The sequence below is a fragment of the Trichosurus vulpecula genome, chromosome 2, assembly GCF_011100635.1.
Source record: "Trichosurus vulpecula isolate mTriVul1 chromosome 2, mTriVul1.pri, whole genome shotgun sequence".
Taxonomy (NCBI): Eukaryota; Metazoa; Chordata; class Mammalia; order Diprotodontia; family Phalangeridae; genus Trichosurus; species Trichosurus vulpecula.
The window spans coordinates 443,399,432-443,413,262 of NC_050574.1; the positions used below are offsets into that span (position 1 = coordinate 443,399,432).

The following is a 13,831-nucleotide window of genomic DNA, read 5'->3' on the forward strand; positions in this document are numbered from 1 at the left end:
GTACACCCTTCCCACAGCCCGGGGGTTCCCCGTAATCCTCTGTTTCCTGGAGCCAACAATGCAGCATGGTGGGGGGGGGGGGGAAGGGGGAGGTGATAAAGTCTTATTTCACAAGGCCCCTTTCGTACAGAAGCGTGCCCAGGAGGGAAGGGTGTCATGCCCGTGCAGGAAAGGGGCGGAGGCTGTGAAGGGGTGGGGTGGAGGGGGAGTTGACAGGGTACGAGAGCACGCGGTGCGGGGCAGGGGGCAGTGAGTCCCAGAGAGTCACCTCCTCCTTGCCCAAGGGTAGCCCTTCCCTCGGGCGATCCGGCGCTGACCCGGGCTGGGGTCAAGGATGGACTGGGGGAGGCCGGCAGGGAGCAGGAGGTCAGCGGTCCCTGCGCCCTCGCCCTCCCTCCCCCGCGTCCCTGTCATTCTTCCTCTCCTCCAAGGCCCTCTCGCCCCCACCGCCCGCTTCCTCCCCGGGCCCTGGCATCCTCCTAATGCCACCCCCAGGTACTGGGACTCACCAGAAAGCGCGTGGAGCTGGTGCCCTGATCAACGGCCCCCACCAACGGCCCCAGGACCGCCTTCTTCGCGGCTGCCATGAAGCCGGCTCCGACTCGGCCGGCGCTCGCGGCGCGTCTCCCGGGCGACGGGGGGTGGCGGGCGAGAGGAGGGGGAGGTGGAACGCGAGAGGAGGAGGCGGCGGGCGAGGGACCGGCAGAGGCAGCGGCGGAGCCGGGCGCGAGTTCTCAGCCTCTCCCGCGGCGGGCGGAATCCTGGGCCGCGGTCAGGACCGCCCCCTTTATCCACGAGGCCCACTCCCACTCCTCTGCCCCCCGCCTCCTCTCCCGAGCGCCGGGCTGCCCCCTTCCCCGCCCCCTCCCCCCCAGCCTCCCGCTCCCAGTGCTGGCGCTCAGCTCTCGCCCCGCCCCTCGCCGCCTCGAATTCGCCCGGCCGGAGGCGTGACTGGGGGCGCTGTCAGCGCGGCTGGCCAATGGCGTGGCGGGGCGTGAGGGGGAGGGGAGGGGACTGGGGGAAGCTCCTGCGTTCCGGTAGGACGTCACGGATTGGGGTGGGGGGCGGGAGAAGCGCCAGAGCGGCTGGTGGGGCGTGGGGGGACATGCCGGAGGCTAAGTAGCATTTCCTTTTAAATGGCAGGTGGAGGGGTCGTTTGGTCTGGGGAGAGTATGGCCTCGGGGATCGGAACCTGCCCCCCCCCACCCCGAGGCACCCGCTGTGCCCGGGACTGCACGCGCCCGCAGCTCGGCTTCCAAAGTGCAGAACGAGCCGTTCTCGCCGCCACGCTGCGCAAGTCCCCGTGTGGGAAACCGCACTGGTCGCCTGGGACAGAAAGCAGAGACCTCCCGGCCACCTTTCCCCTCTCCCCTAAATCAGTCCTGTGAACTCTGAGCTAGATAAGGGTGGCTGACCAGCCGCATCCTTCCCACTCGCGTACCTGTGATGTTGGAGCAATAGAAATGATTAAAAACAAAACCTCATGTATATATCGCTGCGCTTTGCAAAGTGTTCCATATAATCTAGTGTATGAGCTCCCGCCCCTTCTCACGCAGTGTTTAGCAGTCTTCTCAGAGACTGAACATCATTCAGTGTTTGCAGCACTTGAGAAAAGTGCTCAAAGATAAGGCCTTTCACCAAGAAGAACCAATGAAGGTTCCAGAAAACAGATAATAAAACATAATTTATCCCCCCTCAAAGAAGAGAGTTTTGGATTTATTAAGATAGAATATCATATAAAAACGAAGTAAAGCCCTTTCAGGCCCCACCCCAAACTGCAAAAACCTTTTATCGACTGAAAAACTGGACAAGTTCTTAGCAGGCTTCCCTAATTCTCTGAATGTTAGTACTTAATAAATGTTTATTGACTGACAGTTCAAATAAGGCCTAGCACACTTTCTAGTTATATGACTCTGGGAAAGTCACCTGACCTTATAGTTTAGTTAGCCTTACAGTTTCCTCAACTGTAAAATAGGGATTATAATAATTGTGAAGGTCAAACAAGGTATTTTTTATAAGGTGCTCAGTGTAAGGGCAAGCAAAGTGGGAGTTTTTGTTGTCTTTTGTTTTGGAGTGCTTCTCAGCACTAAAGCGATCAAGTGCCTTTGATTGAGGCTTGCCTTTGTTTGTAGGAAAGCCCTCACCCATTTGCTAGTTAGGTCACAATATGTGTGAAACCCTTGAGAGGTGTGAAGCACTCCAGAGGTGTAAAGAGCTCTGACTGAAGAAGTATATAAATAGTCTGAGGTTAGCATTTTGTTTGGGGCTCACTCATTGGAAGGGTGTTGGTGTGGAGCCTCTGGGTAGCCATTAAGGAGCACCTCCCCCCTTGAAAACCCAGATGTTGGTGCTTCTCTCTGGTTACTACGTATGTATAGCTTTGGCCAGACGGCTAGAAGCCTGTCTGCTGTTTGGTGGTTATTTGCTCTGTTTATGTAATTTCTGCTTGTAATTTGTTTGTATTTGCTCTGAAGTTCAGGGTGCTGGATTTTTCCCCTGAACTAAGTGAATGATATATGTATGTTTAATTAAAACAAGATTGTAAACCCCTTTAAGTTGCTTTCCTTAGAAAAGCAGATCAAAGAATCTGTGCTAGCAGCCCTTCTGTGTGCTGGTATTAATGGCCTTACACAGCAACAGTAGCTGCAAGTAGCATTGTTGTAACACTGGGTATAGCATCTGATACATGCTACTATTGCCTAATAAATATTAAGCATTTGTTGATACTTAACAATCTCCTCCCATCCCCCACACCCTCCCCCTTTTTTCAAGACAGTGGAGGCAGAAGACTCATTTTACATTCATCCAACTATTTTATATCACTCCTATCTCCCTTCTTGCAGCAGCTAGGTGGCACAGAGTGGATAGAGTGCCAAGCCACAAGTCAGGAAGATTCATCTTCCTAAATTCAGATTTGGCTTCAGACACTTGCCCTAAGTGGGCAAGTCACTTAACCCTGTTTGCCTCAATTTCCTCTTCTGTAAAATGAGCTGGAGAAAGAAATGACCAACTACTCCAGTATCTCTGCTAAGAAAACCCCAAATGGGGTCATGAAGAGTTGGACCTGACTGAACAACAAAAACAGTAAAATTAATGTTTATAGGTGGTCTAAAAACTGTGTAATCCTTAACAGCCTGTACTCCCTTTTCTGCCAAGCTGTTTCTGCCAAAGCCATAAAAGGAGGACACACAGAATTGAAGACAAAAAGTTCAATATGACTGAAAGACTAAACAGCAAACCTCCTCTTATACAAAATAAACTCACATCCTTTGTTTATCCTCAGCACCTTAACATCCTTCCATTTAATATGATTTGTTGCCAAATCTTGTCTTCTTCTATTTCCTATAAATCCCTTTCTTTCTTCTCATATAGCCACCACCCTTGTGAAGGTCCTCATTATCTCTTGCCCAGACTATTACAATAGCCTCCCAATCTTTAGATTACTCTCCCTGCTTAGTCTCTTTCCACCCCAATCCATTCTCCATTTATCTTGTAAGTGATTCTCCCGAATAGGCCTACCCATACCACTCCCTTCCACCTCCACTCAATAACCTGCACAGTCTCCCTGTTACCTCTAGGATCAAATATAAAGTTTTTTGGCATTTAAAACACTTCCCAACCTAGACCCTGCCTTCCTACCTTTCCAGTCTTCTTACACTTTACTCCTAAAATATAGAAAATCTATGATCCACTTACTCTGACCTACCTGCTGTTCCTAGTAAAGGTTACTTCACCTCCCTCCCCATTGGGAACCTTCGCACTGCATTCCACGTCTCCACATTTTGGAATCTCTATTCCATTTCAATATTGGGCTCAATTGGCATCTTCTGCAAGAGGGCGGCTGCTACTGTTTTCTTTTCTAAAGTTACTTTGGATTTACTATATATATCCTGTATATGTTTACATACATACGTATGTTTATGTATATGTATGTGTATTCTCAAGTCTTTTCCCTTAGAATGTGAGCTCCTGGAGGGCAGGAACTGTTTGTGCCTTTCTTCTTATCCCTATCACTTGGAACAATTGTTGTTCAGTCATATCTGACTCTACATGACTCCTTGGACTTTGTCCATGGGGTTTTCTTGGCAGATGCTGGAGCAATTTGCCATTTCCTTCTCCATTTTACAGATGAGGAACTGAGGCAAACAGGGGTTAAGTGACTTGCCCAGGGTCACATAGCTAGTAAGTTTCTGAGGTCATATTTGAACTCAAATCTTCCTGACTTTAGGCTCTATCTGCTGCACCACTTCTCTGTCACATTAATTACTGCTTCCAGACTCTGACCCCCAAAAGAAAAAAAAAGCCTGTTTCTACTCCCTCTGTTGATTGACATCTTTTTTCTCTTGCTTTTCCAGTTCACTGAATATAGTAGATTCTTGGCAAATGTTTATTTAATTAAAGGTCCTGTTTCTTATTGCTTACCCCCCTTTTTCTCTTAACTCATTGTCTTTAACAAGTTCACTATGGGAATTTCATTCCACATTCCAGGCACAATTGCGGAATGTGCCTTTAGAGATGGCAGATTTGGTATGATATTACAACAGTGGGTCCAACATCTCTGTATTTCCAGTTTCATGCTGCAAATGGGAGAGAGTTAAGTGGAAACATTCGATCAACTTGACCTTTCACACTTCAAAAGATCTCAATTGTAAGATTTACATAGAAAAAGATTACTTGAGCCTGGGAAATACTGGAAGAAAAAAATGTCAAATCCAGTACATTAATATGGTGTGCTATAAAGCACTCTGAATTTGGAGTCAGAGGACTTGGGTTGAAATCTCAGCTCTGGTGCTTCTCTGGAACATGATAGTCTATCTCCCGTCCATGACTTTCATAGGCTGTCTCCATATTTATTCTTTGCCTCCTCAAATCCCTTGCTCCCTTGAAAGCTCTGTTCAAATGCTATGTCCTACAAGAGGCTTCTCCTGATCCACCCCACACTTTCCTAATTGTGGCCGCCATCCCCACCCACACACTAGAAATGATTTTGTACCTACTTTTTATATATTTTGTTTTTAAGTATCTTCGTGATTTTGAGCAAGCCATTTAATATGTCTTGACCTCCGTTTTCTTATTTGTAAATTCAAGGGAGCCATCGATTTTAAATTGAAAGGGAGCTCTAGAAATCATCTAATCCAACTCCCACATTTTAGAAGTAAGGAAAACCAAGACCTGAGGAGGTTGGTTCCAAGTGACTTTCCTAAGGTCACCAGCAGCAAAGCTGGGATTCAAATAGAGATCCTCTGACTCTTAATTCATTCTTCTTTTCACTACACCGCCCCATATTTCCTGTTCTATAATATTAGGATCCCAACAGTAAAAATGCTCGATAAATTCAAACAGACCCTATTACTTGGTTCTTGACAGTAATACATTTTAGTTTTTGGTGAAGGGAAGTTATTCCCTGTTTAGCAGGACACAGTACTCAGAAAAGAATTGTAGAACCTGTAAAGAAAGAAATTGTAGCATCTGTGAGAAATGAGTTGATGAATAATTCTCAAATTTGTTCTTTTTGCAGTTTTCAAACAATCCATGCTCCACATCATTTTCTGTTTAACATTTAAATCTCTTCACAGTCTGGCTTTTTAGAGTGATTTCATGATCCTACCCCACCCCCCCCCCACACACACACACTCAACAAACTGGGCTACTTTTTGTTCCTGGCATTCTATCTCCCAGTCTGGTGCCTTGTCATGGGTCACCTCCATGCTGCTGCCTCTTCGAATTCCTGACTGCCTTCAGTGATCAATTCAAGAGCTACTCTCTACAAGAGGCATCTCCTAATCCCCACACACCCGAAATTATTTTGTATTTACTTTGTATTTTATTTTGTATTTGGTATCATTGTATGTGTTTTCTGCCCCTATACCAGACACTTGGGATACTAAGACAGAAATGAAATAATTCTTGCCCCTCAGGTGCTTACATACCACTGGGAGATAACAAATCAGTGAAAACAAGGTAATTCAAACAGGAAGAAAGCATTACAATCTGGGAAGATTAGGTAAAATTCCTTGAGGGCAAGAACTGTTTCTTTTTTCTTTTTTTGGTCATTGTTTCACCAAAGCTTAGAGAAGAGTCTGACAGATAATAGCTGCTTACTCAATATAAAATTCAATGGAAAGGTAGACAAAATAATTCTTCTTGCAGATGTTCTGACGACTTTCTTTCTTAAACACAGAATGGAAGAAGTAAAGCTAAAGAGACCTTATTTAGAAGGCTAGCTCATCCCTTCCTATAGTCCTAGAATTTATTAATTAACTACTACATGTAAAGCTCTGGACAAGGCATTTAGGATACAAAGAAAGAAATGGAATAATCCTTGCCCCTCATGTGTTCATCTATTACCAGAAGATGTCATATGTACACAAATAAGTGAAAACAAGTTAATTTGAATAGGAAGAAAGTATTACCAACTGGAAAGATCAGGAAAGGTTTGGAAGACGGCACTAAGCAGAGCTTTAAATGAAGTGTTTCCCATGAGATGCTTTGCTTGATTTTGACTCTGAACATTATGTTTCCCTCAGGATAAACTCAACACCAGAAATCTTATTCCTTCCAAAGCCTTCCTTTATGGAGGGGAGTCTCTAAAGAATTCCCATTCTCTTAATTTCTGTTTGGTTCCAACTTGGAGCATCATGCTCCTAAACTACACCAGGTACCCTCTGGCCCACCCACTCCCCACTCCCAGCTGCCTTTTGTGTATTGTCTTCCTATGAATTGTCTGTATCATATCCTCAGTGCTTAGCACAATGCCTCGCACAGGATAGGCACTTAATAAATGTTTATTGACTAGCTGACTAACTAAAAACAAGGGATTGTAAATGGTGAAGATGGACTATGTCACAAGCATGGAGGATGGTCTGTGTGAAGGCTTGGAGACGATGGATGAAATACCAAGTTCAGGGGACACTGAGTAGGCCCAATTTAGATGAAACAAAGACTATATGAAGAGTATTGTAACTGTAAAAAGGCCATTTGGAGCCCAATTGTAGAGAGTTTTGAAGAACTAGAATTTTATCCTGCAAGCAAAAGGAATCTGCTGAAGATGTATGAGCATGAGTCACATGGTCAGACTTTTAGGAAGATATTTTGGCAATTCTATGGAGAATGGATAAGAGAAGGGTTGGAATGGAAGCAGGGAGAATATTGTAATAGTCAAGGGAAAGAGAGAGAGACAGAAAGAGAGAGAGAGAGAGAGAGAGAGAGAAAGAGAGAGAACAAATATGAGGATGAATTCTAAGGGCCTGAACTAGGATAGTGACTGTGGGTGAGTGGCTAACTTATCTGACAATGCTTGGCAACTGATTGGTTATGGGAAATGAAGGGGAGGAAGGAGTAACATTTGACTCTGAGGTTGCATAACTAAATGACTGGAAGGATGATGTCCTCAGCAGAAAGAATCAAGTATAGGGAAGTGGGGGGAGAGGGGAGATAAAAGGTTCTAAGTGGGATAAGTTGAATTTGAGAGTTGTACAGGACATGCAGGTGCATATGTCTGACAGGTAGTTGGCAGTGTGGAACTGGAGTTCAAGAAAGACTTTAAGAATGGATGTACAGATTTAGGGGTCTACATAGAGCTAACCATAGGATCTATAGGACCAGATAAGATCAGTAAGAAAGAGCTAATATGGAGTATGAGAAGATGACCGAGTAAAGAGACTCAGAGAACTACCATAGTTAGAAATGGGTGAATGCAGCAGAAGAGACTGAAAAAGAGTTGAGGGAATGGTTGATAATGTCACAAGCTACATAGAAATAATGGGATCATAGCTATAAAATTGGAAGGGACCTCAGGCATCAATGACTCCTCAGATTTTTTAAAGATGAGAAACAGAGGTCCTAAAAGGCCATCTGACTCACCTAAGGACATACAGGTAGCATGTAGCATAGCTAGAATTTGCACTTAGGTCCTCTGACTAATTGTTCAGGGGCAGCTAGATGATGCAGTGGTTAGAGGTCCAGGCCCAGAGTCAGGAAGAACTGAGTTCAAATGTGACCTCAGACACTTAGTACCTGTGTGACCCTGGGCAAGTCATTTAACCCTATTGGCCTCGGTTTCCTCATCTATAAAATGAGCTGGAAAAGGAAATGGCAAAGCACTACAATGTCTTTGTCAAGAAAACCCTACATGGGGTCATGAAGAATCGGACACAACTGAACAATAACTTCTGACTTTAGATCCATTGCTCTTACCACAATAAGTTGTTGACAGTCTGTATTTTTTCAATCTTATATTCTGTTTAACATACTAGAATGTAAACTTCTTGAAGGCAAGTATTGTTTTAGGATAGATACTAAAATGAAAATATTAACTAAACATTTGATTAGTTATGGAATATAGGAGGCAATTATATAGCTAATTACTGCCTTATTATTAAACTGTGTGGCAGGGAGGATTGATTGGTTGTTGAACTTGGAATCAGGAAGAGTTTGAATCTTTTCTCAGATACTTAGTGTGACTCAGAATAAGTTACTTAACCCTTTGGGTGTCATCTCAATTTTCTCATTTGTAAAATGAGTGGGTTGGACTCTATAATGTCTAAGGTCCCCTCCAACTTAAAATCTGTGCTCTTAAAACATTCATTTTCATTCTCTACTGTGTGGCAGACAAGATTATCTTTTTTTTTTCCTAAGTATAAGGTAAGGAAGGACTATCAATGACAAATTTCTCACTGATGGGGAACTAGGAATTCTAAGAATTATTATTAGTTTTTAAAAGATAACAGTGATTTTCCCAAACTCCAGTACCTTCAACACCTCTTTCACACACACACACACACACACACACACACACACACACACACACACACATATACACACACACTTTAAAGTTTATGTGGTTTTCTTTTATTCAGCTTGGGTAATCTTTTCCAGAGTTAACTCTGTTTTGGTTGGTAGATAATTAAATGAAATGTATAAATATTCACTGAGGGCATCTCTCCACTTAATCAAATAAGATTTAACTAACAAGTAATCTAATACCACACAATAACATCTATGGGGATCCTTGAGGAAAACTGTAGGAGGTTACTGTAATTTGAGTTTAAGAAGCATTAGAATAAAAGGAATTCTTTCAAATGAGTTTAATTTTATTTTACACAATGTACATTTTTTTTTAAAAACAATGCCTCTACTTCAAATAAACGAAAGTTAAAAAAATAAATTGAATAAAGCATAAATCCAGGTTTGTCTAAGTGCTGATTGTGTGTAGATGACAAAAACAGCAGATGGTAATGATTGGTGATCCGAAGTAATCAGCCAAAATTGAACCCATCATTCCCCTTCCCATCCCCATCAGGCTTCCCTCTTACTGTTGAAGGCACTACCATCTTCCAAGTTGCTCAGCTCACAACCTAAGTGTCATACTCAACTCTTTACTCTCTCTCACCTCCCATATGTAATTTGTTACCAATTCCTATCTTCTCAGCAGGTCTTATATACATTCCCTTCTCTTCTCTAATATTGCCACCATCATGGTAGCATCATCACTTCAGGCCTAGACTGTTACAGTATCCTGATGGTTGGTCCATCCTCCACTCAGTTGTCAAATTGGTCTTCCTAGAGCTCAAGTCTGCATGACAATCCCTCTCCCAGTATTCAAATAAACTCCTATCACTCCTTTATCACCTTGAATCAAATAGAAAATCTCCACTTTGGCATTTAAAACCTTTCCCAACCTGCCCCCCTCCTACCTTTCCAGTTTTTTTACACCTTATTTACCAACCCCTCCATTTACTCTGTGATCCAGTGATATCGGCCTTCTTGCTATTGTTTGTGTATGACCATCTATCTCCCAATCTTATGCTATTCCTCGTGGCTGGAATTCTCTCCCTCCTCATCTCCACCCCCTTGTCTTCCATGGCTTCCTTCAAATTGTATCTAAAATCCCACCTAGAAGAAGCCTTTTCCTCATCCCCTTTAATGCTAAAGCCTTCCTTCTGAGACTATTTTCAATTTATCCTTTATATATCGTATTCATATATACTTGTTTACATGTTTTCTCTCACATTAAATTCTAAGCTCCTTGAGGGCAGAGTTTGTTTTTGTCTTTTTTTGTACCCTCAGTACTTAGCACACAGTTCCTAGAACACTGCAGGTGTTTAATAAATGCTTGTTGATTTGACTTAACATTTCTTCATTTCTAAACCATCCTTAAAATCATAAATGGTGGTCACAACATTCTCCCAAATAAGCAGGAATGAGAAGACTTCTACAGTTGCTGTGATGTTATGGGGCTTGGACCCCTAGCCAGATCCCTCCTAGGGAAAAGTCAGAATCTTCCCTAGGGGTATCCGATTCCATTTCAGAAAACTGTCAGATGCTCCAAAGGCACTTGAACATAAAATACTTATTCAGAAAGGCAATGAACAGAACAAATTTACTTAAAGGTGTTTATAGGGCAAAAGTGGGCTGCTCCTCTGAATAAATGCAATAGAGAACAGTAATAACCCAGGAGTCCTATAATTAGTACAATAATCTTTGTCTTCCAAGCTGTTCCTGAGTTTTATGGGATAGCAATATCAAACCATAACAATAAAAATAACAATTCCTACCTACATAGCACTTTAAGGTTCACAAAGTACTTTTCTCATAACAATCCTGTGAGGTACAAGTATCATTATCGTCATTATACATGAAGAAACTGAGACTCTAAGGGGGTTAAGTGACTTGCTTTTAAGTGTCTAGGTGGGATTTGAAAACAAACGCATTGCCAATAAGGGAAATTAATGCATTGGCTCTTTAGGCCATCTCTCTCCCTTCCTGTAGTAGATCACAGTAAAATGATACATCTGAGCTCCCTTGGTTCTGAAAGAAAAGTAAGATTGTCTTTTTTAATTTGCTTATTTGCCCCCAAATCCAGAGTTCCCAACCAGGAACCTCAATTTGACTTTTAATTTTAATTAAAATTAATTAATTTGACCATTTTAATTAATTTGAAGTATTCAACATATTGTCTATACAATCATTTGCTGAATTTTTAAATCAAAAGTTTCCTATTGCATGAGACTGGGAGAATGGAAAGCAAACGTCATTACCTTCTTACAATGTAGTCCTTTTAGCTTTCTATGTCTTTTATTAAAATCCTATTTATAGAATTCTCTTTAAATTTCACATTTAAGTTCCTTATACTAACTCACCAAGAATCTACTTTTTAATTTAAATATTTTATTCTAATCATATCATTCTTTAGTCAAAGGATGTAAGCAAACATTTCCCAAAATGAAAATTGAAAACTATTAACAACTGCAAAAAAAGATTGCTCCAAATCACTAATAATAAAAGAAATCCAAATCAAAACAACTCTCAAGTTTCACGTCACACACAGCAAAATGGATAAAATGATAAAAAATAGAAAGAATCCATATTATAAGACATTTGGAAAAGCAAGTACATTAAGGTGCAGTTGGTGGAGCTGCAAGTTGATCAACCATTATAGAAGGTTATTTGAAATTACACTTAAAAAAAAGCAACTAAAATATCCAAATGCTTTGACCCAGAGATCCCTCTATTAGACATACACTCCAAAGAGGTCACCTTAACTTTTCAAGTGGCAGCTTCCTCTAATTAAGTCTTTTTGTTTAGCTAGGCTTTTTTTGTTGTTTTTGTTCATTCTCATTGATAGAATGAAGACTTAGAAACATTAACTAGACTGAATAACCAAGGCTTTGCCCTGGGTGCCATACCTCAGAGTACTCTATCTATCCCCTCTCTCCATCTGTGGTTTTGTAGTACAACTGTTTCCATTCCTTTTCTCTGGCTTTGATTTACCTCCCCAATACCCATCCTTCACCCTATTACATCCCCTGTCCAAGGCCCAGTGAGTTATTGTCATATGCACCGCACGTTCTTTTTTTTTTAAATTAATTTATTTTTAGTTTTCAACATTCACTTTTTAAAGATTTTGAGTTATAAATTTTTCCTTCTCCCATCCCTCCTCCCTCCCCAAGACTGCATGCAATTTGATACAGGCTATTAGATATTAAATACATTTCCACATTTGTCATGTTGTGAAAGAAGAATCAGAACAAAAGGGAAAGACCATGAGAAAGAAAAAAAAAGAGAGAAAATAGTATGTTTCTATCTGCATTCAGACTCCACAGTTCTTTTTCTGGATGTGGATAGCGTTTTCCATCATGAGTCTTTTGGAGCAGTCTTAGAAATCATTGCATTGCTGAGAAGAGCTTAGTCTATCAAAGCTGGTCATCGTACAATGTGGCTGTTACTGTGTACAATGTTCTCTTAGTTCTGTTCATTTTAGTCAGCATCAGTTCATGTAAGTATTTCTGGGTTTTCCTGAAATCTACCCATTCATCATTTCTTATGGAGCAATAGTATTTCATTACATTCGTATACCACATATACCATTCTTGCTAAACTCTAGGATGTTAGGGCTACCTTACCTCCCCCACCTTCTGTCTGCTTTTAGGATCATGCATTCTAGGGAATTGGCCTCCCTTTCCTAGGGCAACTTCACCTGACCATATGATTTTGGTGAAGGTTGATGCCTCAAAGCTACAGGAGGCCAGTGGATAGAGCTTCAGACCTAGAGTCAGAGAGACTTCAAATCTGGCTTCAGACACTAACTAGCTGTGTGAATCTGGGCAAGTCACTTAACCCTGTTTGCTTCAGGCTCCTCATCTGTAAAATGAGTTGGAGAAGGAAATGGCAAACTACTCCAGTATCTTTGCCAAGAAAACTCCAAATGGAGTCTCAAAGAGCTGGACATGACTGAAACAACTGAACAACAACAAAACAGGAGGCCAGGGATTTTCTGCACCCTAGCCAATAGCAGGCTTTCAGTTATTCACTAGGGTCTCTTCCACACCCCTGCTTCTGGCCAAAGCACTGGAATTCCTCTGGGAAGAATGAGTCCCTTAACTTCAGTAGTATGGTGATAACATTGTATTTGATTAGAGTCTCTTGACATTTCTTTGTCCTTTGCCCTAGATTATTGGTTCACTGGGTTAGCTAGATACCATAGCTCTGGTCCAGGAGGGGCAGGATCTATGGGAGCTCTTTCTCCCAGTGCTCTTCTTGGCAATGTTCCCTTTCTTTTCCTGACTGGACTCTGACTTCCCATCTTTTCCTAGATCTCCCTCTACTTCCCAACAGTGGTGGGCTGAATGTACATGATTCAGTTACTTCACTTGGATAAGAATTGAGTCATCAGCTATAATGCTTCCTGTAAGGTGAACAACAGGATCTTACCCTCTGCTCTTCTACCGTGTCCTAAGGTCTGCTGGGCCTTTATATGTGTCCTACCAATTCATCCTCCAGAACCCCAGGCACCTCTGTCTGACCCCCTGGTACATCCTAATGCTCCCTGGAGCTTATCACTCTCCTTGTGACTATGCCCTTACACCCACCAGGCCTGCAGCTTACTCTCTATCTACCCTGCAGCTTAACTCTCCTAAATGTCTCCCAATTGTCTCCTCCAGCAAGAATGTGAGTTCCTTGAAATCAGGGATTGTCTTGATTTTCATTTCTTTTTTTTTTCTAAAAGTAAATATTTATTGATATCTTTTATTTCTGCATTGCCTAAAGTTATCCTTGCAACCCTCCCCTTCCTTTCCCGGAGAGCCACTTCATACATAAAACATTTTTTTAAATAAAAAGAGGAAGAATAGAAAAAAACCCCAGCAAAATCAATCAATATCTCAAAAAAAATTATATATCTGACAATATGTGCATTGTTCCACATCAATAGACCCCCTCCCCAGTATTGCAAAGGAAGGGGAGGTACCTTTTTAAAATTCATCCTTGGGACCAAGTTTATTCATTACAACTTTGTGGCATTATTTTCTATGGTTTTATAGTGGTTCTTTCA

The 13,831-nt window shown here is 42.0% G+C and overlaps 1 protein-coding gene across 5 annotated transcripts in view; it reads right to left on the minus strand.

Annotated features, from left to right (window-relative positions):
* GK (glycerol kinase) overlaps positions 1-865 on the minus strand; it is an 85,067-nt gene extending 84,202 nt beyond the window's left edge. Inside the window, exon 1 of one of the 5 annotated variants that reach the window (XM_036742992.1) lies at positions 510-865. In XM_036742992.1, the coding sequence (XP_036598887.1) occupies positions 510-587 (78 nt within the window). In that variant the 5' untranslated portion in view covers positions 588-865. The remainder of the gene's footprint in view (positions 1-509) is intronic. The other 4 variants (XM_036742991.1, XM_036742993.1, XM_036742989.1 and 1 more) reach the window with 4 other exon arrangements.
* Between the last annotated feature and the right edge of the window lie 12,966 nt (positions 866-13,831).